Source organism: Schistocerca cancellata, chromosome 1 (assembly GCF_023864275.1).
Source record: "Schistocerca cancellata isolate TAMUIC-IGC-003103 chromosome 1, iqSchCanc2.1, whole genome shotgun sequence".
Classification (NCBI taxonomy): domain Eukaryota; kingdom Metazoa; phylum Arthropoda; class Insecta; order Orthoptera; family Acrididae; genus Schistocerca; species Schistocerca cancellata.
In genome coordinates, this window is record NC_064626.1 from 543,035,649 (window position 1) to 543,061,428 (window position 25,780).

At 40.7% G+C, this 25,780-nt stretch overlaps 1 protein-coding gene across 1 annotated transcript in view; it reads left to right on the plus strand.

Moving 5' to 3' along the window:
- The window catches only part of LOC126161778 (odorant receptor 43a-like), a 51,072-nt gene extending 36,975 nt beyond the window's left edge, over nucleotides 1-14,097 (plus strand). The window contains exons 4-5 of the mRNA XM_049917851.1: nucleotides 1,243-1,398; nucleotides 13,988-14,097. Of these exons, the coding sequence (XP_049773808.1) occupies nucleotides 1,243-1,398; nucleotides 13,988-14,047 (216 nt within the window). The 3' untranslated portion in view covers nucleotides 14,048-14,097. The remainder of the gene's footprint in view (nucleotides 1-1,242; nucleotides 1,399-13,987) is intronic.
- The last annotated feature ends 11,683 nt before the right edge of the window (nucleotides 14,098-25,780 follow it).

Here is a 25,780-nt window from a genome sequence, read left to right on the forward strand (position 1 = left end):
CGCTATCGAGACTATGGAGGAGATCAGCATTGTAGTTATTAAGAAACATGTGAGAAATAAGAGAAATCGTAATTGATCCTTTCAAAGCAGTTCTGTTTCAAAACACATTGAAAAGTGAGTGCGGCGTACTAGATACTGATATTTATTAATGATAATCTGATCTGAATTCAGGTATACACGCAGAAATTGACTGCTACACGCTGTGAAGGAGGGTTACACCGAATATTAAATCAAATTTACAGCAGAAAAAAGCTTTTATCGAAAGTTTTAACAATCATAAAAAGAATTCACTAAACTGTATGTGATCAGTTAAGAAGGTGTATGGTAACGAAAATTACGTAAGGATCTTACAATACTAATAGATCAGCACAGAAAGAAAGAACGACAGAAACAGCTGTTTTGTGCGTCGACATTAGAAAAAAACCAGCGTGTGCAACTGTTTATAGCGGGAATACCCATACATTTTGGTATATGAAAAGATTGCGTTGCATGCATTTCATTTGAAATTTTGTTCCCAGCTAGACGCCGTGATGACTGAACCAAGTATTATTGCGCACAGAAAAGACTGTCAATAAAATACAGTGTATTTTGATACTTTTGCGTAAATGACACGTGCTTTCACCAGAATTTGCTTCCAAGTAACAATGATATATTTTCAGCAAGTGTGCTGTTTTCCGTTATTATTAGGTATTTACTTCTTTCGTTTTGCGCTCAATTTACGAAAATATCAAATTTTATACTAATAATAATTTATAGTTTTTAGTTTTAAATATTTACACATCAAATTTTATACGGAATTTTATGTTCTTTGCGTTAGTTTATGCACTTTGCGTACTGCTGCTCCCATACATCCCATTAGTTATTCTTAGTTGAAACAAATACACGTGAACACAATAAAATTTAATGGGCACATCTGCTGCTTTTAAATAAAATACGTAACGATGAATACATAGCAGCGTCGTCATCAGTACGAAAAAAAGCACGGGTGCTAATGGAGTATCTCGTGGTGTAGTAGTTCGCAGTGCAAAATATTGATTACGTTACATTTTTAAATCTTCCGCTAATACATTTTCTTTTTCATGACAGTATGTAACTTCGTGAATTAAATGACTGCAAGTAGTGGCGTAACTTACATGAATTGATGTGACACTGATATACAGTGTGACAATAGTTTTACTTACGATGTAATTGTTTGTCAATAAGCTAACTTGGATGCCCTTTATAAAGATGTACGTGTTCCAGAGTGAGAAGCTAGTCAACTCGGCTGCCAGCTGTGGCTGGGCAGACGGCGACGCCCGCTTCAAGAGGAGCCTCCTCGTCTTCATGACGGTGGCCGGGAGGCCTCTGGAGATCACGGTCGGCAAGACGAGCAAGCTGTCTAAGGAGATGCTAGTACAGGTCAGTAGACAACAGTCTGAAGTATTCTTGCGCAAAAGTAAGCTTGTCAGGCGACTTTACAAGCGCGGTACTCAAGATTTCCGCTCCTTGCACAATTGAATAGTTTAATGGTCAGTCATTCCTTTGCCTTTACACCACACGTTCCATAAATCTCACCATGAAGGCGAACCTTCAAGGATGTAGAACAAACCTCGTTACATATTAAAAGGTTATTGTCAGGCACTAACAATAAATCGGAATTAATGTTGTCTACTCACTTTCATGCTTATAGGAATATACAGGCCGTAAAGGGTATACCTGTACATATTTTTATATGTAGTACCTCAATATGTACACACGTGAGTGTGTTGGTTGTTTTTTCTCTGCAACTACATCTGCATAATTACTCTGCAATTCACATTCAAGTGCTTGGCAGAGGGTTCATCGAACCACAACCATACTATCTCTCTACCATTCCACTCCCGAACAGAGCGCGGGAAAAACCAACACCTAAACCTTTCTGATTATTTTATTTTGATAATCATTCCTACCTATGTAGGTTGGGCTCAACAAAATATTTTCGCATTCGGAAGAGAAAATTGGTGACTGAAATTTCGTAAATATATCTCACCGCGACGAAAAACGTCTTTGCTTTAATAACTTCCATCCCAACTCGCCTATCATATCTGCCATACCCTCTCCCCTATTACGTGATAATACAAAACGAGCTGCCCTTTTTTGCACCCTTTCGATGTCCTCCGCCAATCCCACCTGGTAAGGATCCCACACCGCGCAGCAATATTCTAACAGAGGACGAACGAGTGTAGTGTAAGCTGTCTCTTTAGTGAACTTGTTGCATCTTCTAAGTGTCCTGCCAATGAAACGCAACCTTTGGCTCGCCTTCCCCACAATATTATCTATGTGGTCTTTCCAACTGAAGCTGTTCGTAATTTTAACACCCAGGTACTTAGTTGAATTGACAGCCTTCAGAATTGCACAATTTATCGAGTAATCGAATTCCAACGGATTTGTTTTGGAACTCATGTGGATCACCTCACACTTTTCGTTATTTAGCGTCAACTGCCACCTGCCACACCATACAACAATCTTTTCTAAATCGCTTTGTGACTGATACTGGTCTACGGATGACCTTACTAGACGGTAAATTACAGCATCATCTGCGAACAACCTAAGAGGCTCAGATTGTCGCCCAGGTCATTTATATAGATCAGGAACAGCAGAGATCCCCGGACGCTTCTCTTGGGAACACCTGATATCACTTCAGTTTTACTCTATGATTTGTCGTCTATTACTACGAACTGCGACCTTCCTGACAGGAAATCACGAATCCAGTCGCACAACTGAGACGACACCCCATAGGCCCGCAGCTTGATTAGAAGTCAGTTGTTAGGAACGGTGTCAAAAGCTTTCCGGAAATCTAGAAATACGGAATCAACTTGAGATCCCCTGTCAATAGCGGCCTTTACTTCGTGTGAATAAAGAGCTAGCTGAGCTGCACAAGAACGGTGTTTTCTGAAACCATGCTGATTACGTATCAATAGATCGTTCCCTTCGAGGTGATTCATAATGTTTGAATACAGTATATGCTCCAAAACCCTACTGCAAACCGACGTCAATGATATAGGTCTGTAGTTCGATGGATTACTCCTACTACGCTTCTTAAACACTGGTGCGACCTGCGCAATTTTCCAATCTGTAGGAACAGATCTATCGGTGAGCGAGCGGTTGTATATGAGTGCTAAGTAGGGAGCTATTGTATCAGCGTAATCTGAAAGGAACCTAATCGGTATACAATCTGGACCTGAAGACTTGCCCGTATCAAGCGATTAGAATTTCTTCGCAACCCCTAAGGTATCTACTTCTAAGAAACTCATGCTAGCAGCTGTTCGTGTTTCAAATTCTGGAATATTCCATTCGTCTTCCCTGGTGAAGGAATTTCGGAAAACTGCGTTCAATAACTCCGCTTTAGCGGCACAGTCGTCGGTAACAGTACCATCGGCACTGGGCAGCGAAGGTATTGACTGCGTCTTGCCGCTTGTGTACTTTACATACGACCAGAATTTCTTCGGATTTTCTACCAAATTTCGAGACAATGTTTCGTTGTGGAACCTATCAAAGGCATATCGCATTGAAGTCCGTGCCAAATTTCGCGCGTCTGTAAATTTTAGTCAATCTTCGGGATTTCGCGTTCTTCTGAACTTCGCATGCTTTTTCCGTTGCCTTTGCAACAGCGTTCGGACCTGTTTTGTGTACCATGGGGGATCAGTTCTATCTCTTACTAATTTATGAGGTATGAATCTCTCAGTTGCTGTTGCTACTATATCTTTGAATTTGAGCCACATCTCGTCTACATTTGCATAGTCGGTTCGGAAGGAATGGAGATTGTCTTTTAGGAAGGCTTCTAGTGACACTTTATCCGCTTTGTTAAATAAAATTATTTTGCGTTTGTTTCTGGGGATTTGGAAGAAACTGTATTGAGCCTAGCTACAACGACCTTGTGATCACTAATCCCTGTATCAGTCATGATGCTCTCTGTTAGCTCTGGATTGTTTGTGGCTAAGAGGTCAAGTGTGTTTTCGCAACCATTTAAAATTCGCGTGGGTTCGTGGACTAACTGCTCGAAATAATTTTCGGAGAAAGCATTTAGGACAATCTCGCAAGATGTTTTCTGCCTACCACCGGTTTTGAACAAGTATTTTTGCCAACATATCGACGGAATGTTGAAGTCCCCACCAACTATAACCGTATGAGTGGGGTATTTATTTGTTACGAGACTCAGATTTTCTCTGAACTGTTCAGCAACTATATCATCGGAGTCTGGGGGTCGGTAGAAGGAGCCAATTATTAACTTAGTTCGGCTGTTAAGTATAACCTCCACCCATACCAATTCGCACGGAGTATCTACTTCGACTTCACTACAAGATAAACCACTACTGACAGACACAAACACTCCACCACCAATTCTGCCTAATCTATCTTTCCTGAACACCGTCTGAGACTTCGTAAAAATTTCTGCAGAACTTATTTCAGGCTTTAGCGAGCTTTCTGTACCTATAACGATTTCAGCTTCTGTGCTTTCTATTAGCGCTTGAAGATCAGGGACTTTCCCAGCACAACTACAGTTCCGACTGTTCCTTGATCCAAGCACGTCCTGTATTTGCCATGCACCCTTTGAGATTGCAGCCCACCCCGTACTTTCCCGAGGCCTTCTAACCTAAAAAACCGCCCAGTCCACGCCACACAGCCTCTGCTACCCGTGTAGCCGCCAGCTGAGTGTAGTGCACCAAACAGAGTTCCCATATAATTTACTAACTGATGTTTTGTCCATGGGCATGGCTACAAGACAAAGTGAACTAAGCCTTCAGCATGGATCAACCTTTTCCTTTCAGGTGACCACACTTCTGCACCTGACATGTTGCAAAATGGAAAATAAGCATTAACGGCTTCCTCCTGCCACACGTTCTTGATGGTACTAACCAACCTAAAACCATACTACTCCTAATAAATATACTTATTCGTCTGCAAATGACGTAAATATTGCTATAATATTGTACAGTACATCATCGTCAGTCACCAATAGATATCTACACTTATACCTATTGGAGCCTATGTACAGAATGGTTGTAATTTAACTTCTTGAGCCAGTGAAATGGGAAACTATTTACTGTACGAGTATCCAAATTTATAGGAATGATGTTCAGACTGTGCGCTGTAGGATTTGTGTTGTTGGTAGTGTTAGTGTCATGACCTGCAGTCAGGGGCAGGTACAGACTGAGCGAAGCGGAAGAAACTCGGACCGCAAGGACCAAGGACATACAACGTGAATGGCATACGTCTGTTATCTGCTTCGCCAAGATGTGATCCCTGCTGTACGTGGTTTTGACTGATCTGTTTTGATGCACGATGGGGCTCCCCATCTCGCATTGCTCGTGAAGTCACTCGGTTACTCGGTAGCACGTTTGGAGAAAATTGAATCATTGGCCAATCGTTCCAAACAGTATGGCCAACAAGATCACCACATTCGAAACAGTGTGATTTCTGACTGTGGGCTTACCCGAAGGACAGAGTTTATCAGCGGGACACTAATACGCTTTGGAGGTTGAAGATGAGTGTAGCGAGGGAAGTAGCCAACAACCCACATGACATGTTTCGGATGGCAGTAGAGCAATGTCTCATGCAGTTTCATGCTGTCGTTAATGCAGATGGTCTTTATGAGCAACGCTTCCATTCTCGAACGTAAACATGGTGCGCTATTAGCAAATGTTAACCTCTTATGTGGAAAGTGACCAGTGTTTCTCTCAATGATTTATTCGTCGTTTGTCATTTGCGTGTTCTTATACTCGTAAATGTTTCCACAAAATTTCATTTCCTACGATCACTCGTTTTTCATGGGGCCCCTTTAAGAAGCGAAAGTTCAATTATAAGACCCTATACTCATATATATGAGGTAGTACGCTGACTTGAATGAGTTGCTTGCCTGTGTAAAGTTTTGTTGTTTTAAACTTGAAATGAACACAGGAGATATGCACCAAAAGTTGAAGCAAGTGCTTGAACTTAGTATTTTAGCTCACACGCTGTGTGACGACTGGTATAATCACTTCAAAATCTGGCCAACAGTGACAGGCGATGAGGGCCTTTCAGCTGTCGCCAGACGGAGAGCAAAGAAAGCGAGGTATTTGATTCTGCAAGACCAAAGACAGATCATCCAAGACCTCTGAAGCATCTTGCCAATAAGTTACGGAATATGCTCATCGAGTTCTAGTGGCAGACGCTACAAGTGAGGTGTTGTGCACCACTGTGCGGTTTACTATCTGTTTCTGAGAGCGCGTGTTCCCAGAAAAGTAAACGAATATACTGCCTCCTGCTACGTACATCTAGCGAAAAAACCACTAAAGCAAAATTAGAGAGATTTGAGCTCATACAGAGGCTTACCAACAAACTTTCGTCTAGAGTATTTGCGACTGGAACAGAAAAACAGGGAGAAGGAAATGATGTGTAGACTGTAAATACAGTCACAGAAACTAAACATGGGAGGGACTGTGTCGAAATATGTGTCACGACTCTGCAGGGAACTTGAAGAACTGCCTCATGATGATCCAGATTTTTATAATATCTTAGGCTTCCGTGGGCAGAGTCACTTGACATGAAAGTTTTCTGGGTACGGTAAAGCGTTATATTGTAAGTAATTATCACTGACGATACAATTTTTACTGTGGAGTTTTTACACTACGACGCAGTACCGTAACCAGAAAATTTTAATGATAACCACTCAAACTTTATTTCAAATGTTATGGAAGGTGACGAGCATTGCACTTGTGGCTATGACTCTAGAACTATGCTCCCATCGTCACAATGGTAAGTCCTTCTTCAGTTAGCTAAAGAAAGCTCAAAGTGTCGGACCACTAACATTGCAAAATCCATTTTACCAGTCATATCCCGTTAAGACATAGAATAAGGCCAGGAAATATATGTTTGTGTTGTGTGTGTGTGAGGGGGGGGGAGGGGGGGGATGGGTGTGTGCGCATGTGTATATGTGTGTGTGTGTGTGTGTGTGTGTGTGTGTGTGTGTGTGTGTGTTCAAATAGCTCTGAACACTATGGGACTTAACATCTATGGTCATCAGTCCCCTAGAACTTAGAACTACTTAAACCTAACTAACCTAAGGACATCACACAACACCCAGTCATCACGAGGCAGAGAAAATCCCTGACCCCGCCGGGAATCGAACCCGGGAACCCGGGCGTGGGGAGCGAGAACGCTACCGCACGACCACGAGCTGCGGACGTGTGTGTGTGTGTGTGTGTGTGTGTGTGTGTGTGTGTGTGTGTGTGTGTGTGATTACAGCTGTGTAGGTGACTGGGTGTCTGTCTATGGGTATGCGGGTGGATGTCCAAGAAGCTGCCATGAAAAAAAAAGCCACTGCTCTTACTCTTACACGATACTCAGCTACTGTTTTTAACTATAAGGAGAAAATCAAAAACTTTCCGTACGAAGGCCGTACAGTCGAGAATCGGTATGGTAATCTGGCAAAGTGTCCGTCGGCCTCGAGGCAATCATCCCACCGACGCACCAGTTTGAAGATACCCGTTCGATTAAACACCGTATCCTGCTTTGAGAAGAAGTCCGCAAGTACCTGCTGCACAGGTATCGCTGACACTTCAAGGGCTTTTTAGTGGGGCTGAAGGCGCGAAAATTGTATGGGTGTGAGAGCAGCACTATCTCGACTACCTCATACTTTAGTTGGTGTAACTTCTGCTTGCAACATTTGCGATGAGGGGACTTCCGTTATCATGAACCACCAGCACTCCTTGTTGAAGCTGGTTTGCTACAGACAAACTGTCCAGTACACATTCCTCAGTCTACGATGGATGTCTAACGGTGTTTGTCCTCCAGAAGAGTGGCAGCTCGTTAGTCCTGTCTGGACCCATTTGGTAATAACGTCGCCATAGTTCTCATTTCCGAATGTACAACAAGCACGTCGGAAAGACACAAATACCAGACTAATCTCTTGCCTAGATGTAGGAGCTTATACAACCGCTTCGGAGTCTCACTACGCTGCATGTAAGCTGCAGGAACGCCCTGAAATCGAAACTTTTTGATTGCCCCTTGTACTATTTCTTAATAAGCGTTTAAGGGGCAGCGACCTTGATTAGTAATCAAAAAGTCCTCGGTCCCGAGTTCTAAACCCGCTACCGCTTAAATTTTGGTTAATAATCAGCACTGACGGCCGAAGGCTTCGACATAAGAAGACACCCTCATTCTGCCAACGGACTTGTCAAAGACGGCGGATGAGCGGACAATGGGTCAGGGCACTTCTTGTCCTTGGGGTGGGAAACTTCACCTAAAGGAAGAAGAATCAGCAATAATCAACGGCAGGAGGAAGCGGAAGACACACAAAGTGTATCTACACGACATGTCGATCCGCAGGGCATAGAGTTGTTTTTATCATAATCGACCTCAAACCAACACCGACCAAAATAGTTCAGGTATACATGCCGACGTCGTAAGCTGAAGATGAAGAGATAGAGAAAGTGTATGAGGATACTGAAAGGGTAATACAGTACGTAAAGGGAGATGAAAATCTAGTAGTCATGGGTAACTGGAATGCAGCTGTAGGGGAGGGAGTAAAAGAAAAGGTTACAGGAGAGTATTGGCTTGTGACAAGACAAGAAATGAGGGAGTAGAAAGACTAATTGAGTTCTGTAACAAGTTTCAGCTAGTAACAGCGAATACTTCGTTCAAGAATCACAAGAAGAGGAGGTATACACGGAAAAGACCGGGTGATACGGGAAGATTTCAGTTAGATTACATCATTGTCACACATAGATTCCGAAATCAGATACTGGATTGTAAGGAGTACCCAGGAGACGATACAGACTCAGTTCACAATACAGTAGAGATGAAAAATAGGCTGAATTTTAAGAGATTAGTCAGGAAGAATCAATACGCAAAGAAGTGGGATAGAGGACTACAAAAGAATGAAGAGAAACGCTTCAAGTGCGCTAAGACTGTAGACACAGTAATAACGAACAGCTCAGTAGGCATAACAGTTGAAGAGGAATGGATATCTACTAAAAGCAAATTTGATAAACTGGAAAGAAAAACATTGGTACAAAGAAAGTAACTGTGAAGAAACCGTGGATAACAGAAGAAATACTTCTGTTAATTGATGAAAGACGAAAGTACAAAAATGTTCAGAGAAATTCGGGAATACAGAAATACAAGTCGCTGAAGAATGAAATGAATAGGAAGTGCAGGCATCAAAGCCAAAATGGCTGTATGAAAAACGTGAAGAAATCGAAAAAGAATTGATTGTCGTAAGGACTGTCTCAACATGTAGGAAAGTCAAAACGACCGTCAATGAAATTAAAGGCAAGGGTGGTCAAATTAAGAGTGCAACGGAAATTCCACTGTTAAATGTAGAGGAGAGAGCGGATAGGTGGAAAAAGTACATTGAAGGCCTTTATGAGCGACAATATTAGTCTGATGTGATAGAAGAAAAAACAGGAATTGATTTAGAAGAGGTAGGAGATCTAGTATTACAATCAGAATTTAAAAGAGCTTTGGAGGACTTAAGATCAAATAAAGTAGAAGTGATTTATAACATTAGATCAGAATTTCTTAAGTCATTGGGGGATGTGGCAACAAAACGACTATTCACGTTGGTGTGTAGAATGTATGATTCCGGCGACATAGCATCTAACTTTCGGAAACGTATCATCCACACAATTCCGGAGACTGCAAGAGCTGACAAGTGCGAGAATTATCGCACAATCAGCTTCACAGCTCATGCATCGAAGTCGCTTACAAGGGTAATATATAGAAGAATGGAAAAGGAAACTAATAGTGTATTAGATGACGATCAATTCGGCTTTAGGGAAGGTAAAGGCTCGAGAGAAGCAATTCTGACGTAGAAGTTGATAATGGAAGCAAGACTAAAGTAAAATCAAGAACGATCATAGATTTGTTGACTTGGAGAAAGACTTCGACAAAGAGGAAAATGTGCAAGATGTTCGAAATTCTGAGAAAAATTGGGGTAAGCTTTTGGGAGAGATAGGTAATATACAATATGTACTAGAGCCAAGAGGGAATAATAACGAAGTGCTCGGATTAAAAAGGATGTAAGACAGGGATATAGTACTTCGCTCCTATTGTTCAATCTGTACACTGAAGAAGCAATGATGGAAATAAAAGAAAGCTTCAGGATTGGAATCAAAATTCAAGGTGAAAGTATATCAATGACACGATTCACTCATGACATTGCTGTCCTGAGTGAAAGTGAAGAAGAATTACGGAGCTGCTGAATGGAATGAACAATCTGATGAGTACAGAAAATGGATTGAGAGTAAATCGAAGAAAGACGAAAGTAATGTGATGTAGCAGAAATGATAACTGGGAGAAACTTAACATCACCATTGGTGGTCACGAAATATATGAAGTTAAGGGATTCTGATACCTAGGCAGCAAAATAATCAGCGATGGACGAAGCAAGGCAAAAGCAGACTAGCACTGGAAAAAGAGCATTTCTGGCCAAGAGAAGTCTATTAGTATCAAACATAGCCCTTAATTTGAGGAAGAAATTCCTGATAATATACGTTTGGAGCACAGCATTGTATGGTAGTGAAACATAGACTGTGGGAACCCGAATTTGAGATGTGGCGTTACACAGTGATGTTGAAAATTAGGTGGACTGGTAAGGTAAGGACTGAGGAGGTTCTGCGCAGAATCGGAGAGGAGAGAAATATGTGGAAAAAACTGACAAGGAGAAGGGACAAGATGATAGGACCTCTGTTAAGACATCAGGGAATAACTTCCATGGTACTAGAGGGAGCTATAGAGGGCAAAAACTATAGAGGAAAGCAGAGATTATAATACATCCAGTAAATAATTGAGGACGTAGATTACAAGTGCTACTCTGAGATGAGAAGGTTGGCACAAAAGAGTAATTGTTGGCGGACTGCGTCAAACCAGTCAGAAGATTGATAACTCAAAAATCAATTAAAAATTAAGCACTATTGGACTTAACTTCTGAGGTTATCAGTCCTCTAGAACTTAGAACTACTTAAACCTAACTAACCTAAGGACATAACACATCCATGCCCGAGGCAGTATTCGAACCTGCGTCCGTAGCGGTCGCGCGGTTCCAGACTGAAGTGCCTAGAGCGGCTCGGCCACTCCGGCCGGCAAAAAACAATTAAGAATTTACGTAACCTTATTCATTTCAGAGATCATTATCAACTATCTACATACAGGGTGAGTTACAAATCTGTATAATAGTAACTTTACTCCTAAATTATATTTTCCAATTAATCTGATAAATAATTGATAGAATGGTTAGGCCACATAAGTTTTAGCCTATCTAGGAATTTCCAGTGTAAACCGTACCTCTGTCAGCAACTGCACCAGAATATAAAACTCTATCCTGAATCCTAGACAAGAATCCGTAGTACTGATCTGGTACACAAAAAGTTTGGCAGTAGCATCTATAATGGTACTTCGCACCGTTCATATGCCTTGCAGCTGTTTTTATTGACACTTTGTACTCTAGCTGCATATTAATTTCACCATTTACCTCACGGTAAAGTTTTAATGCCCTACCTTCTGTAAGTTTCTCTTCCCCTATTACGGTTAGTATGTGAAATTTTCCCATGTGTTTCCTTGAGGCAAAGTAGAGCGGTAGATCAAGATTTTGGGTGATTGCTGTACCTGAAGGATAATACACCTGGTCGGTGTTCCAGTCTGATCACTGCTTTTAGAATCACATGAAGTAACGTGCTCCAAAAACTGGCATAACCAATTTCCGGCATTTTCTACTTTTTGTTGGTGTAAGATAGGAGGGTGATCTATGTGAAGTGTTTCTGAATATAATGAGTTCTATTTAAGTACTACATAACCTTTCACAATATCTTGGATACTGTCGTTAATTCTTCAGTTACAGAGTTTGTGGTAACTAAAACTATGTATGCATGTTGGTTGGTTGGTTGGTTGTTTGGTGAAGGAGACCAGACATCGTGGTCATCGGTCTCATCGGATTAGGGAAGGAAGTCGGCCGTGCCCTTTCAGAGGAACCATCCCGACATTTGCCTGGAGTGATTTAGGGAAATCACGGAAAACCTAAATCAGGATGGCCGGACCCGGGATTGAACCGTCGTCCTCCCGAATGCGAGTCCAGTGTCTAACCACTGCGCCACCTCGCTCGGTTATGTATGCATGTAAAACTAGTTACACGACGTGTGGATAGGTGAGCTTTACTTCCTCGGTCGTATACGATCTTATATCACGAATTGGAAAATCTTCCGCGATGGAACACGTGAGACTTTCAAATGAAAAGAGTTTGTTAAATGTCTTAAAATCTTTTTTCTATGTTGAAAATGGAAATCTGTAATATCTGACAATTGCTTCTACTTCAAAATGTTTCTAACTTGTAAGTCTTTTGATAATACTTCCTCTTAATTTGGTTTCATTTGTTGATTATTGGTATGTAGTAGAGTAATTTTCTATATTGCGACACTTTTAAATGTGATTAAAACAACAGTTGTTAGGTACATAACCATTTCGTGCTTTGGAACAGTTTTTCAGTTCATTTGCAAAACTCACATGTTCCCTTTCAGAAGACGATACTTTTAAAAATACGAGATGGAGCATGACCGACAAAGTATGGCTCAATGTCCCACACGCTATGTACAGCTAGCTGAACGCCACACCACACTCTCTACGACGACATCTAACGAATGTATCATCACCTCGCGCCCAACTATACGATTGTGTTGCAACTCTACCATTCTATAGAAAATCAGAAATTTTTATTTAAGGCTGTTTCTTCTTATGTTAGATTTATGGCCCAGTGATCGTATACACTAAACAATATGTATAACATGTAAATGTCTTCATTCGCGTGGGACTGTATCTTCAAGGAGTTTTTCTCATTTAAGATTTTACTATTTGTCCACATCCTACAAGTAACACGCATCTTCCGTACCACAGAAATTTTCATGCAGAGAACCATAGTAATTATTTCTAGTGAGAAGCCGCATGAATTTATTTTAATGTACTGAAATCGATTAATTATATCTTTGTCGACGAACACTTCCTTGTCTCTTTGACTGACTTGTCTTTTATCTCCGCTTTGAACCTCTAACTGTGACATATTCATTTCCAGGTCGATACTGTGAAAGCTTTCATTAGATATGTAGATATGTATAAGCAGGACCTTACTGAACACAGAATTTGTTGAACTTTAAGGTTTATTTCCCAACTAATTATTTAAATTTTGTTCAGCGTTACGTTGATTCTTCGGACTACTGTAAAATACAGTACCCTTGTGCAGCATATGTGAGTGCGAGAGCGCAGATTTTTACAAACACTGTGTTAATCTTCTATTGCAGCGACCCGCTGAAATGAAGCATAACTGTAGCTTTCCTAAAGTAAGAAATGTGAAAATATTCAAGTTTAATTATAGCAGGAAAAGCAACGACAATCTCTAACTAAATTTTGTTGTATTACTTTCAATTATAGTGGCTTCCTTGCAAATCCATATTCAGATTGTTAGAATTTTGTAAACAACGGTGTTTAGATATTGGTCACACAAGGTCAAGAAAAATAAATATGAAATAGCCCAACTCAGTGAAATGTTATCTTGAGTCTCTAAAGTACAATCTTGTACCTAACATCAAATTAAGCAGAAATAGAGTTACGAGTGTCAATAAGCATATTCATTGTCGTGACTGACACTGCACTCTTTTCGTATTAACGAACGTGTGTATTCCCATTCGCGAGCAAGAATAGCGCTATCAAATGTTCCCTAACATTCCCTTACCAAGTACTCTCTTTCTGTACTGATTCGATAAACGAGATAAACTCACCTGCTACTTGTAACTTTTCTTCATAAGTGTTGTCAGTTACAAAAACTGATGTTCATTACACGAAGTGAAGATACACCAGTCAGATTGTTTCGACGACTATTTTGTTACCTCAAGTGATTGTGGTGTATTCATCACAGGCACTCTAAAAGTATAAAATACAATATATTTAAGAATAATAGAAGAATAAACAAGGATTTTGCTACTAAAGTGTCCTTTTTTCACCACAGGTGCTGAATGGAACATACGGCCTGTTGAACTTGCTGTATCATTTTCATGGTACTCAGTGAAATGACATAAAACGGACAAGATATGAAATCCATACCACTGTAGAAATGCCATGCATGAAATGTAATTTCATGTCACCAAAGCTTTGATATATCGACGGAAATCAGATATGCAGAGCCCAAACCAAATTTTCAAAATCAAATGTAGAAAAATTCCCTATTTTTTCTGTAATAAAACAGCAGCATAACATTCAGGGAAAAGTATGTATATCTGAGAATAAATTTCGTCGAAAGGCAAAATGTATCTTAAGATTATTTCACATCTATATCTCTTACCTTGTATGTGAATTCATAGTACACATTAGACAAAAAAATAAGACCATAAACTAAGAAACAGCACATGATTCCCTAGACCTTGGCCGAAGTATATGTGAACTAAAAAAAAGTGTGTTACTAATGTAAGTTTACAACATCATATGGAAAATCTAGTTTTAATCTAAAACTGTGTAAAAACACTGTAGCTTTACATTAACTAGCTGAGTATGACGAACAGAAATCACGTATACAAAATTATAATAGTATTACTGGTTTACATAAAGTATGACGAGGCGATAAACAAGCAAGTCGACCCAGCACAGTGGAGTTGCGTTGCAATGTCAGATCAGTCTGTCAGATCAGTCTGTCAGATCAGGACCAGGAGGATTCTTGTAATGGTGTGAACACCGTTGTTGTGACCGAAGCAGACAGATACAAACAATCACTTTTTTAAGTCATTTTGCATACAGTTAACCACAATACAAGAGTTAGTTCAGACACAATTCCACATAACTAAAACTGATTCACTTAGTAGATAAATATTCTCACGCAGAGTTCAAAAGCAGAAACAAACCTGCACATATCAGTTAAGTACAAATGTATATTTAATTAAACACTGCCACATTAAATCAACTACAAAATTTATCACCAATGCTAAATTCAGGAAGGTCTTTATGGAGAGGCTAAGTCCACTTAAAAGTCTACTGTCCGTTACAGGCGGAGTCCAACAAGGAATTGGTAAATGGCGGGAGCAACAGCTGCAACTTGGTTATTCATTGAACACACTGTAGTCGAGAGTATTCAGTACTGCTCCGCAATTGGTACTGGCTGGCTAGGTGTGGTACAGTCTCTTAAACATGCACTGCACGAAAGGTCACTTGGCCCATTCCCAGGCGAGCACAATACCTCTCTCTCACAGGCCCTGTAGACCACGCGCTGCATCAACGATCTGCTTCCACCGCCTTCTATCTCTCGCAGCCTCTCTCCACCCCGTGGAAATTCCTAATGCTGCGATATCCTTTTCTCTCTGTCATCTTTCCACCTTGTACGGGGTCGGCCCATTGGTCTTGTTGCCTGGAGAGTTCCTTCAAATGCTTTCTTGGTGACTCTGTTGTTTTCCATTCTAGCCACATGTCCAGCCCATTGCAGTTTCCTACTTTTTAATTTCTGGATGATATTGGGTTGCTTCATTAACTGATAAATTCTATTGTTCTCTCGAATTCCTCATACACCATTCTCCAACACAGGTCCCCAGATTTTTCTCATTACTTTTCTTTCAGAAACATTCAGTTTTTCTCTTTTATTCTTTGCAAGCGACCAGCTTTCTGAACCGTACAGTACTATGCGGCAGATAATAGTGTTGTAGATCTTCATCTTTGTGGTGATAGACAAAGCTTTACTTTTGAATGAGCTGCTTAGTGAGTACAGACATCTGAGGCTATTCTTTCATTTATATCCACTGTTATGGTATTTTTACTGTTGAAACGTGATCCAAGGTATTTAAACTGGAGAACTTTTCTGAATTTAGAATACAGGTCAATTTCAGAGTAAGCATTTGGGTTTATGACTCTACCTATTTCCGTATATTCGGTTTTCTCTTGGTTAATCAAAAGCCTCATTTTGCTGGCACTGTGCCTGAGAGATCTGCACATGTCTTTCAGTTCTTCAGTTTCACTGAGCAACACTATATCATCTGCATAAGCCAGCAGTTTTACTGCACTGTGTTCCAATCGGAGACCGTTTTATAGGTGTAAAAACTCTCGCGAACCACTTTATCTAATGCAAGGTTGAAGAGGACACATGAAAAAGCGTCTCCCTCCCGTAAGCCTGTTTTAATTGTAATGGTGGGGGATGTGGATCCTCTGAACTTCACTGCTGCCTGGGAGCCATCCATGCACAGTTGTATCATCCTAACAATTTTGCTGGATATAGTAAATTCTCGTAAAGGGTTGTAGAGGCTACTTCTGTGGATGCTGTCGTAGGCTCGCTGGAAGTCAATGAAGAGACATTGGATGTTTTTATTCAATTCCCAGTATTTCTCAAATATTTGTCGTATAGTAAACAGATTATCAGTTGTGGAACGGTTTGTTCGAAATCCAGCGTGGTACTCCGGTTTAGTGAAACAGTCGACTGACTGTAGTCCCACCAGTCGCAACGCACGGTCTGGGGAAGAGACGCTGGCACTGCGAGTTTGTGCAGCTCTCCTCTCAGCGCAGCCATTAAGCATGTTGTATACATCAGTGGTGGACGCCGACCAGTTTTATTGCAATAGGTACCAGCCAGTGTTATTATTCATAGGGAGATGTGGCTGTGTTGTGGTGCAGCTGAACTCCTATGACACTGTAACCATAGACGCCACCTGTTGCTTACTTTACGCGATCACATTTACGTGATCACCGACTACATTCAATGCCAACGTGCAAAATGGGGCGAAATCGTGCTATACGGGACTGGTGCCGAAACAACTGTGGTACACCAAAGGCCATAGATGACAAGGATCAATGTGTCCAGGCGAATAAATTTGCAACAAATGAGCAACTGACTGCCCAGATGAACCAAATGGTTCAAATGGCTCTGAGCACTATGGGACTTAACATCTGAGGTCATCAGTTCCCTAGAATTTAGAAGTACTTAAACCTAACTAACCTAAGGACATCACACACATCCATGCCCGAGGCAGGATTCGAACCTGCGACCGTAGCGGTCGCGCGGTTCCAGACGGAAGCACCTAGAACCACCTGGCCACACCTGCCGGCCATATGAATCAAGGTCAGTGGTTTGTTACAAGTCTGCATCTACCTAGGGGATCTTGTCCTTCCCTACATGCAGTTTGTTTTCCCTCAGCACAATGGCATCTACCAGCAGACAGTGAAGAGTGTCACACAGCTCGCACTTTACGTGTGTGATTCGAATAGCACCAGGATGAGTTTACCGTACTTCCCTGGCCATCAGACTCCCCAAGTTTAAACCCAGTCGAGTATCCGTGAGACCAACTCGATCGAGATGTACGCGCCGTTCTTCAGCGGAGAAACGTAGAGCAGCTGGCCACGGCCCTGGAGTCGGCATGGCTCCAGATCCCTGTCGATACCTTCCAGAACTTCACTGACTCTCTTCCTATACGTCTCGCAACGGTCCGTGCTAAAGAAAGGGATTATTCCGCCTTTGACAGGAGATCACATTAGTGAGACTGGACGGTTTGCATTCACGTATATGGTACTACTTAGTGAAATGGAATGATTCATCAGTGTATCAGGTGTCTTTCATGCGTTAAACGGAATGTGCAGCAATTGTTAAATCATCGTTATTATCCATCACGAAGAACAGCAGGATAAGTGCCTCATTTACGGTTTTTCCACACAAGATGGTCTTCATCTATGCTCATCCGTTCTGTTCCATGATCTTCCCTAATGCATTCTGTCCACTTAATACTGTGTCATGCTCGTGCTGATTCCTCGTATCTTGTAATCCATCAAAGAACTTCGTTTATTCATTTACCACCCATTTGGCTGATTACAAATCCTGCCCAACTGAAAAACATTTTCATTACAGTTATTGTTACATCTTCCACTCAGTCAGTTTCCATGGTCCATTTGTGCGTCTTCGTGTCTCTCTTAGTTATTCCCAAGGCGCAGCTCCCCATTCGAAGATGTGTAAACCACAGTTCTCTATCTCCGTGGCATACATTATAATTGGTAAAAAGACACTGTGTATTAATGGTGCTTCCGCTCCTTTTGTTTGAACAAAAACACTTATTGACCTACGTACAACTTCAGTAGAGGTTAATAGTTCGGTGCACAACACAAACTTCTGTTGCCTGCAGTTTTGCAAAGAGTAAACACTGTAAAATACAGCAAGTCTGTGAATAAAACAACAATCCGTAGTACTCCCATGCAAATTCTCAGCCACAGTCAAGCACCAAACATAGTCCAAGCACAAAGCTCAATTCGTCAGCAAGAGGGCAGTCAACACGAATGTTGTAAGCATGTAGATCATTGTCCGTCAAACTGCTGCTCGTGAATCAATTATTCGTGCAGCAGCCCGCGTTTGTCAGCTGTATTTTATAATAATATGTATACAGCAACTAGCAGCGCAATCCAAAATCCTTCGGAACTTCTTGAGAGTGTTCAGTAACAAACAAAAATACGTACAGACACATTAATACATAAAAATGTGCTGCTTATAATGGACGTTGGTGAATTTCGCCATGAGCTAAGTAAAGTTGGCCACTTACCTCAGGAGCAGAGGGGAAAGAACTGCGGCCCTAGTTGCGTTAGAGGATGAGAACAGGTCGAATGTTACATTGTTTGTCCTCCAGGACTGACAACTCACCGATTATGTGCCTCGTACCCATCAGGTGCTACAGTAAAAGTTTCAAATGGAAATTACTTAGAATGTACGTTATACAGTCGGTCATCATCAAATGCGGTACATAGTTATACCAAGGAATATTAAATTAAATTAACGCTGTTCTAATTGAATGAAATGACTAGAAGTTAAATGACATTCAGATCATTTATTAAACACTTTTCATGGTGTCTCAGATTTAGATCCATTATACAATACAAATACAAATACTGGTATTAGCCAGTTAATCATCCGGTCAATCAGACAACGCAAAAACACTTAGTTAGGCAATTACGGTCTCATATCTTTTGAATTGCTGAGGATGGTAGCAATCTGAAATGGAGAGCAGTCGAAACGATGTCTTCCGAAGGGTGCTGACTTTTAAGGATTAGTACTTGGGGGCCGGCAGCCAAGTCTTCCCACCCTTGTTGCAGGTAGTCTATTGGTGGCTCACAACGTGGTAATACTGTATATGTGGGTAACCAACTAATGATAAGATCGGTAGGTATGCGGCACGGGGTAGGTGCAGTCTCAGTACTGGCTCCTGAACAAAAATTTTCGACGACTGCTAATGTAGACGGAGTACGACAGTGAGCTGTGGTCGCAGAGTGGGCAGCTTTATGCAGCCGAGGAGACCTTGGACTCGCCGCCTGCTGAATGTATGTGGCTCCTGCAGTTGTGGGAGCGAGCAAATAGTCTTGCTCTCTGAGCCACAGGCTGCGTGACACGGACTGCAAACTTTCTGTTGGAAGCATTTCGATAACTGAGTTTTGGAAAACCTTTCCAGATTAAGAGAAGTATATCTAATCATCTTTACTTGTTTGTGTATTTATCTCCCTCTCCTTACAGTCTTTGCCTTCAACTGTCCTAAATACAAAAAAAATATCGACTGCTTTGTGACAATATTTAATTAGTACCAACTTATTTTCGATTAGTCAGTTTTACTTTACTGTAGTCTTGTTCGAATCACTTTCAGACCCACATGAAAACTTGCTTTGCTTTTGTTGACACTTATTACAGTCAAACAGGACAAATGTTTCCATTTAAGGATCTGGAATCTATTGTAGTTAAGAAATGTTTTGATGACGACTTCTGTCAATATCCTGATGAACTCTAATGTAAGCATTTACGTACATGTTCCACATTCTAGTCACGTAAGTTTCTTTCCCTTGTTTTCTAGGTCTCTTAGTAGAGATTTAATCTGTGAATTCTAGGCAAATAGATCATTTACACATGTAACGATTTAGAGTTTCGTTCATAACATGTAAGTGGACTCTTACGCTACATCCATTTTTAAATTGTGACTGTTTCTAGGCTTGATTAAATTCCAGTCTTTGTTATATGCAGGTGATGAGAATTTTAGTCACTGTCTTGTACATTACGGAAATTATGTTCATAGGTCAGCAGTTTTTATGTGTTTTGGACTTCCTTTCTTGTGAGTTTAAATTTTAAATAACTAAAGAAATGCAAAAGATCACTACTGAAATGTAGCTAATGTTATATCTCAGTTATAATTAGTCATTGTTTTTGCTTTGAATATATCTTTTATTTCTATTAAGAATCTGTAATGTGTCTTCCAGGGCACTGAATTACATTCTCAGGCTTCTCCCGTCTTGCACTGGCGACTAAAAAAGCCCTTGGATGTTCACAATCAGGAATGTTGAAGCCAAGAATGCAGCTGGACCCTTTCCAGATCCGAGACGCATCGACTGCATAGATTTCTTTTAACATTATTTCTCAAAACAAAATAATAGCTTCGAATTATTCTAAATTTTGTTCTGTATGTTTTTACGACACTGTGCGTTAACAAAGTAGCTCAGCTAAAGCACAGTAATGATAAGAAGAGTGAGACATAGAAATTATCACGGAGACGGCACACCTTTCGCTTCGTTGACTATAAGAGTTTATTGTACCGTGCGGCTGCCATTTTATAGTAGGAAAGTCGCTAACAGTAACTGTACAGTTAATCAATACGAGATACCTGTCACAAGGCACACTGTGCCGAAGTGGCACGATTTTACTCTGAAACTCTAGACCTGGATCACTCGTAACAAACAGATAGATCAGGGATGCCCTAAAAGCTGTTCTGAATGATCTCAGCAGTTTTTCATGCGAGTTACCAGTAGCAGGGTTAACATACGTTCAGACAGCGTCTAACAATAGCTTCCTGAAGACTTCAGACTGCCTGCCAATTTCTGCGCGAGTTTGGCGAGGAAACTACAGCAGCTAAACTACTCCTTCATCACAATCTTTCTATCATGGATAACTGCCCAGAAAGGTATTGAAAAGAATTTCTGTCTACTGAAGAAGACCGGCTGGGAAGTTTTGACGACTGCTGATACAAAGTGGGATCCAAGAGTGGCTTAGACAGATACACACTCATACACCTGTGATGGCCACCACCAACGCCCCCGTCCATCCCTTTTTCTCCCACTCCCACCCGTATAGTAATTGTCAGAGATCGGATGCGGATTCTGATGTTTCAATTAGTTTACTTAGTTACGTCCGTGACTATCTAGCATAGATTAAAAGCAATACCGTAGTGTCAGTTCATCTTTCCAATACAGTTCCACTCGTATTCCCGTAGCTTTCGGACCTCCTCAGAGCAAGCAGTAGAGCCACGTTATTGTCCCCTTGTAATCGAAGCCTGATCCTATCCTCACTTAGATGCCATCTTCGTTTAGTTTCTTGTTTGGATACCGCATCGTTCGTTACCCCTGTCTCATGATCTCACAATCTGGGTGCTACCAAAATAATTTAAGAACTGAATTGTAGCTAAGAAAATTACGAATTAAATTTACATAAACTATCCAGTGGTCCCTATTAAACTAAATTTATACAATTACGTTATGGAAGGTATTCGTATTTACAAATTACAATAAGCTATATACTCTTTTATAAACAAAAGCTATATATACAGAGGTACATTATAAAACTAATGTACGACCTCATTCGGTGGGAGGATATTCTGGATTATGGTGACGACCAGATATCATTTTCAATATTTTACATATTCAGCCTCGTTGTCAAGCATACAAGTACTGCACCTTCCTTCCCTAAACTGCAGGGGGACAATACACTGCATCACACTCATCCACGTGGATCGTTGCCCTCATTAATCTATTTAGGAAGATAATTTCTTCCGTATGTAATACTGTAATGATGAATGGAATGCCAAGGAGTGCTTCAAAGTAGTGAACATAATTCCATGATTATCACTGCTCCCGCTTGTATTACTTTCGTCCTCTTTCCTGCAGCATTTTGTCATTAGAATTTTACATACGGAAGAAATGTTCTTGCCAGATAGATTAATGTTGCCAAATAGATTAATGAGGGCAACGATTCATGTAGGTTAGAGAAGGAAGGTGCAATACTTGTAGACTTGGCAACGCAGCTGAATATGTAAAATACTGAAAATGACATCTGGTCGTCTCCACAATCCAGAATATCCTCCCACCGAATGAGGTGCTACATTAATTACGGCACTACACACGAGATCGTGAAGACCATTGTCCAAGTAAGCGTTAGGACATCGTGATTTTTTTTCCCTAAATACTTTAAGATGGGTGTTGAGGCAGCTCTCTCTCTCCACTTTTGTCAGTTCGAATCTGGGGTCTTCTAGCGCTTTTCACTTACTATTAATGATGTCTTAGATGTATTAGTAGATTGACCGGTCTCTCTAACATTGCTCTGTACGCTTACACGGTTATTAATGCTTACGTCAAGATCGCATTAGAACTACATTCATCGCATTGCGAATTATTAGGTTAGTGCATAAATTTGTTGTGTTTTTATTTTGCATGTCGGTAATCCGGTTGCTATGGGTTTATTTCTCCACTGTCATTTTTTATTTGTAGTTCACTATTGCCTTTTGAATTAACATATCGCCATTTTTTCATTTGGAGATAGTGAGTGGAGCTATGCACCTTAACAAATGGATCGACAAGTGCAGAAATCGGAACATTTCCGACAAATTCTTCTGATTCAGCTCAACAGATGCCTGACAGCAGTGGATGCAGCCAGCAACATTTGTGCCTCGTATGGGGATAATGCCACTGGATAGAGCATGTCAGGAAAATGGTTCCCTCGTTTTAAGAAGGATCGTTTTGGCATTAGTAACTCACCACGTTCAGGAAAACATTCGGGGTTTGATGCAAATCGTTTAAACGGATTAATCCACAGTGATCCTCGAATGTGTACTTGAGAATTGGAAAATGTGATGAAATGTGATCATATCACAATCGTGCGATATCTGCACGAAATTGCGAAGGTTCAAACATCTGGTGTATAGGTACTGCTCGCTCTAAACCAAAACCATAAAAATCAGCGTGTGGTTATGTATACATCATGGCTTGATCGTCGTCAACTGGCTCGTGAACAATACCGACCATTCCTAGCCTCTATCGTTATATGGTGTCTTAACGCTAACGTAAGGAAAAGAAAGGAGTGACTGAAGCCAATCAAAACAACAACTTGCCGTACAAAGGCCTTAGCCCAATCGCGAAAGATAATGTTATGCATCTGGTGGCACAACGATACGAATTGCTTTCCCGAGCTGTAACCATCACTGGTGACATTATTTTACTGTCGACAACAGAGGCGTCTTGCAAACGAAAGTTAGGAACAACGACCAGAAAAACTGCATGAAGTGATGCTACTCCACGATGACGCCCTCCCACATTCTAATAGACCAACAGAAAACGCTGTAGAGGGATTGGGTTTAGAAGTCATTCCACCCCCCACATCCCCGCCCCCTTATTCATCTAGTCTCGTTCCCACAGTTTTTCACGTTTTCCGCATTTCCTTTCCGAGTGAAAATGCGAACGTGGTTCGAAGAGTTCTTGGCCTCGAAACACGTGATTTCCACTGTAGCAGAATCGAAAAGTTACCCCAGGTTTGGCAGATTGTTGTAAATTCTGAAGGACAATATATTATTTATTACATAAGTCTGTGTTATATGTTGTGTTTGTTAAGCTTACGGGAAAGCGGCACGAATTTATGCACCAACCCAACGTAAGTTGAACCTGACGCAATAAATAACAGTTTTACGTATATTCATAAGGTCACATACTTGTATTCTGCCATTACCGATATTAAAAATGGTTCAAATGGCTCTAAGCACTATAGGACTTAACATCTGAGGTCATTAGTCCCCTAGACTTAGAACTACTTAAACCTAACTAACAGCAGCCGCGTGGTTCCGGACTGAAGCGCCTAGAACCGCTCGGCCACATACCGATCTTAAAAAACAGGTAATCAATTGTCATTTAAATTATTGCTTTTCTTGTTTAAATTTTTTTGTTTGTTGGTGAGTTCCTCAGCTATCTCACCTTGAAGCTCTGGTATTTCGTTTCGATCCTGACTTGCTTTATTCGTATTGCATGAAACAGTTTCTCCAGTTACTAACGGATATCCTTTTTCACTTGTTTGCCTCTTTGGTTCTGTTTCTGAAGTTTCTTTCCTGCACTTCTTCCTGTTCCTGCTAAACTTTCATCACTGTCCGTCATGCAATTGCATTATAGTTTCACCTTGGCGTCGCTAATTGCTTTGTTGTGGTCGTGGCTGAACTACCCGTTTCATACATTGGCTTCCTCCACAAACTTTGAATTCGCCACAATTACCACAACATTTCTACCCTCTCCTTTGATGTCACTTTAGAAGTAAGGCTGTACAGGCTTCTGTCCCTGTTTTTTAATGTCACGTTGGAAGTAAGGTCACACAGCTCCTGACCCCCGGTTTTTAAAGTTACCGGCCGGCTGCGGTGGCCGTGCGGTTCTAGGCGCTCCAGTCCGGAGCCGCGCTGTTGCTACGGTCGCAGGTTCGAATGATACCTCGGGCATGGGTGTATGTGATGTCCTTAGGTTAGTTAGGTTTAAGTAGTTCTAAGTTCTAGGGGACTGATGACCACAGCAGTTGAGTCCCATAGTGCTCAGAGCCATTTGAACCATTTTTTTTTAAAGTTACCATCGTACTGTTCTTTGTACTGCAACAGTGATGTCATGTGCCTCTCGGCCATCTGACACCACTGCATCTTGTGATGTAATCGAGTCTGACACACATTTTGAACCCTTCAGTACCAATGGGTATCGATAATTTCGTTTATAAATATAAAAACTTGTTAAATAAAATTCGTTATTTCATGCATAGCTATTTTTATTTTCTGCGACTCGGATGAATGCAAAATTTTAACATAAAAATGTGAAATTATTTCTACTAAGCGTTGCTAAAATCCAATTAATTGACGTCGTTGTTGTATTCATGTAACACAATAAGCTAAAAGTTGCTTTAAATGTAATCTTTGGTCTTTCTTGTTGTTTGCACTTGGTGGGAAGCTGTTGTGTAATGGAGTCAAATGATGCCTGTCATTACGTAGAAACCAGATACGTTTAGTTGGAAGTAGTGGCTCAGGGGTGTGAATGGATGTTAAATTTTGTCAACCTGATGTTTAAAGAGTTGAAAGGACAAAGGGTTGAAGATGTAGATATATTATTTAATTTTGTAATTAATGATTCATCAAACATCCACAGTCATGGAAACATTTCTTCGTTCAATCAAGACTTGTGAACGTTGTCAGTCCTCTGAAAAGAAGGCAGCGAGGTCCACTTCAATGTAATCAGTGGAGTAAGTAAAAAGTTATTTGTAGTAAAGGGAACATGCTTTTCCATAACACATCTCATCACAATAATAATGAAAGTTCGGTAAGTAAACACATTATTGTACAGACGTTTTGTTTTACAAGCTACAGTAAATGTTGCAAATGGGAGTTGATACGTAGACACACACACACACACAGACACAGAAACGCCCGCGCGCGTCTGCATAGGCACATGAGTATGCGCATACAACAAGTTACATCTTCGTCAGCTCATACTTACTACTGTTTCTGCAACAAGTATCATCTTCCTAACTATTTTACCACAGAACTGTTTTTCTTTCTCGAGTATTCCATACGTTAACCAATAACCGATTTTTGTTTTGCTATATCTGAAAGTAAATGTGATTCAGATATAAAAGTGACTGTGTACTTATTATATACTACAATTTTGTGCTACTAATACACTATGTTTCTTTTTAATTGCACTTATATTTGGTAACAATGCTATCTTTGTTATGTGAGCTGCATCATTTACTCAAAGT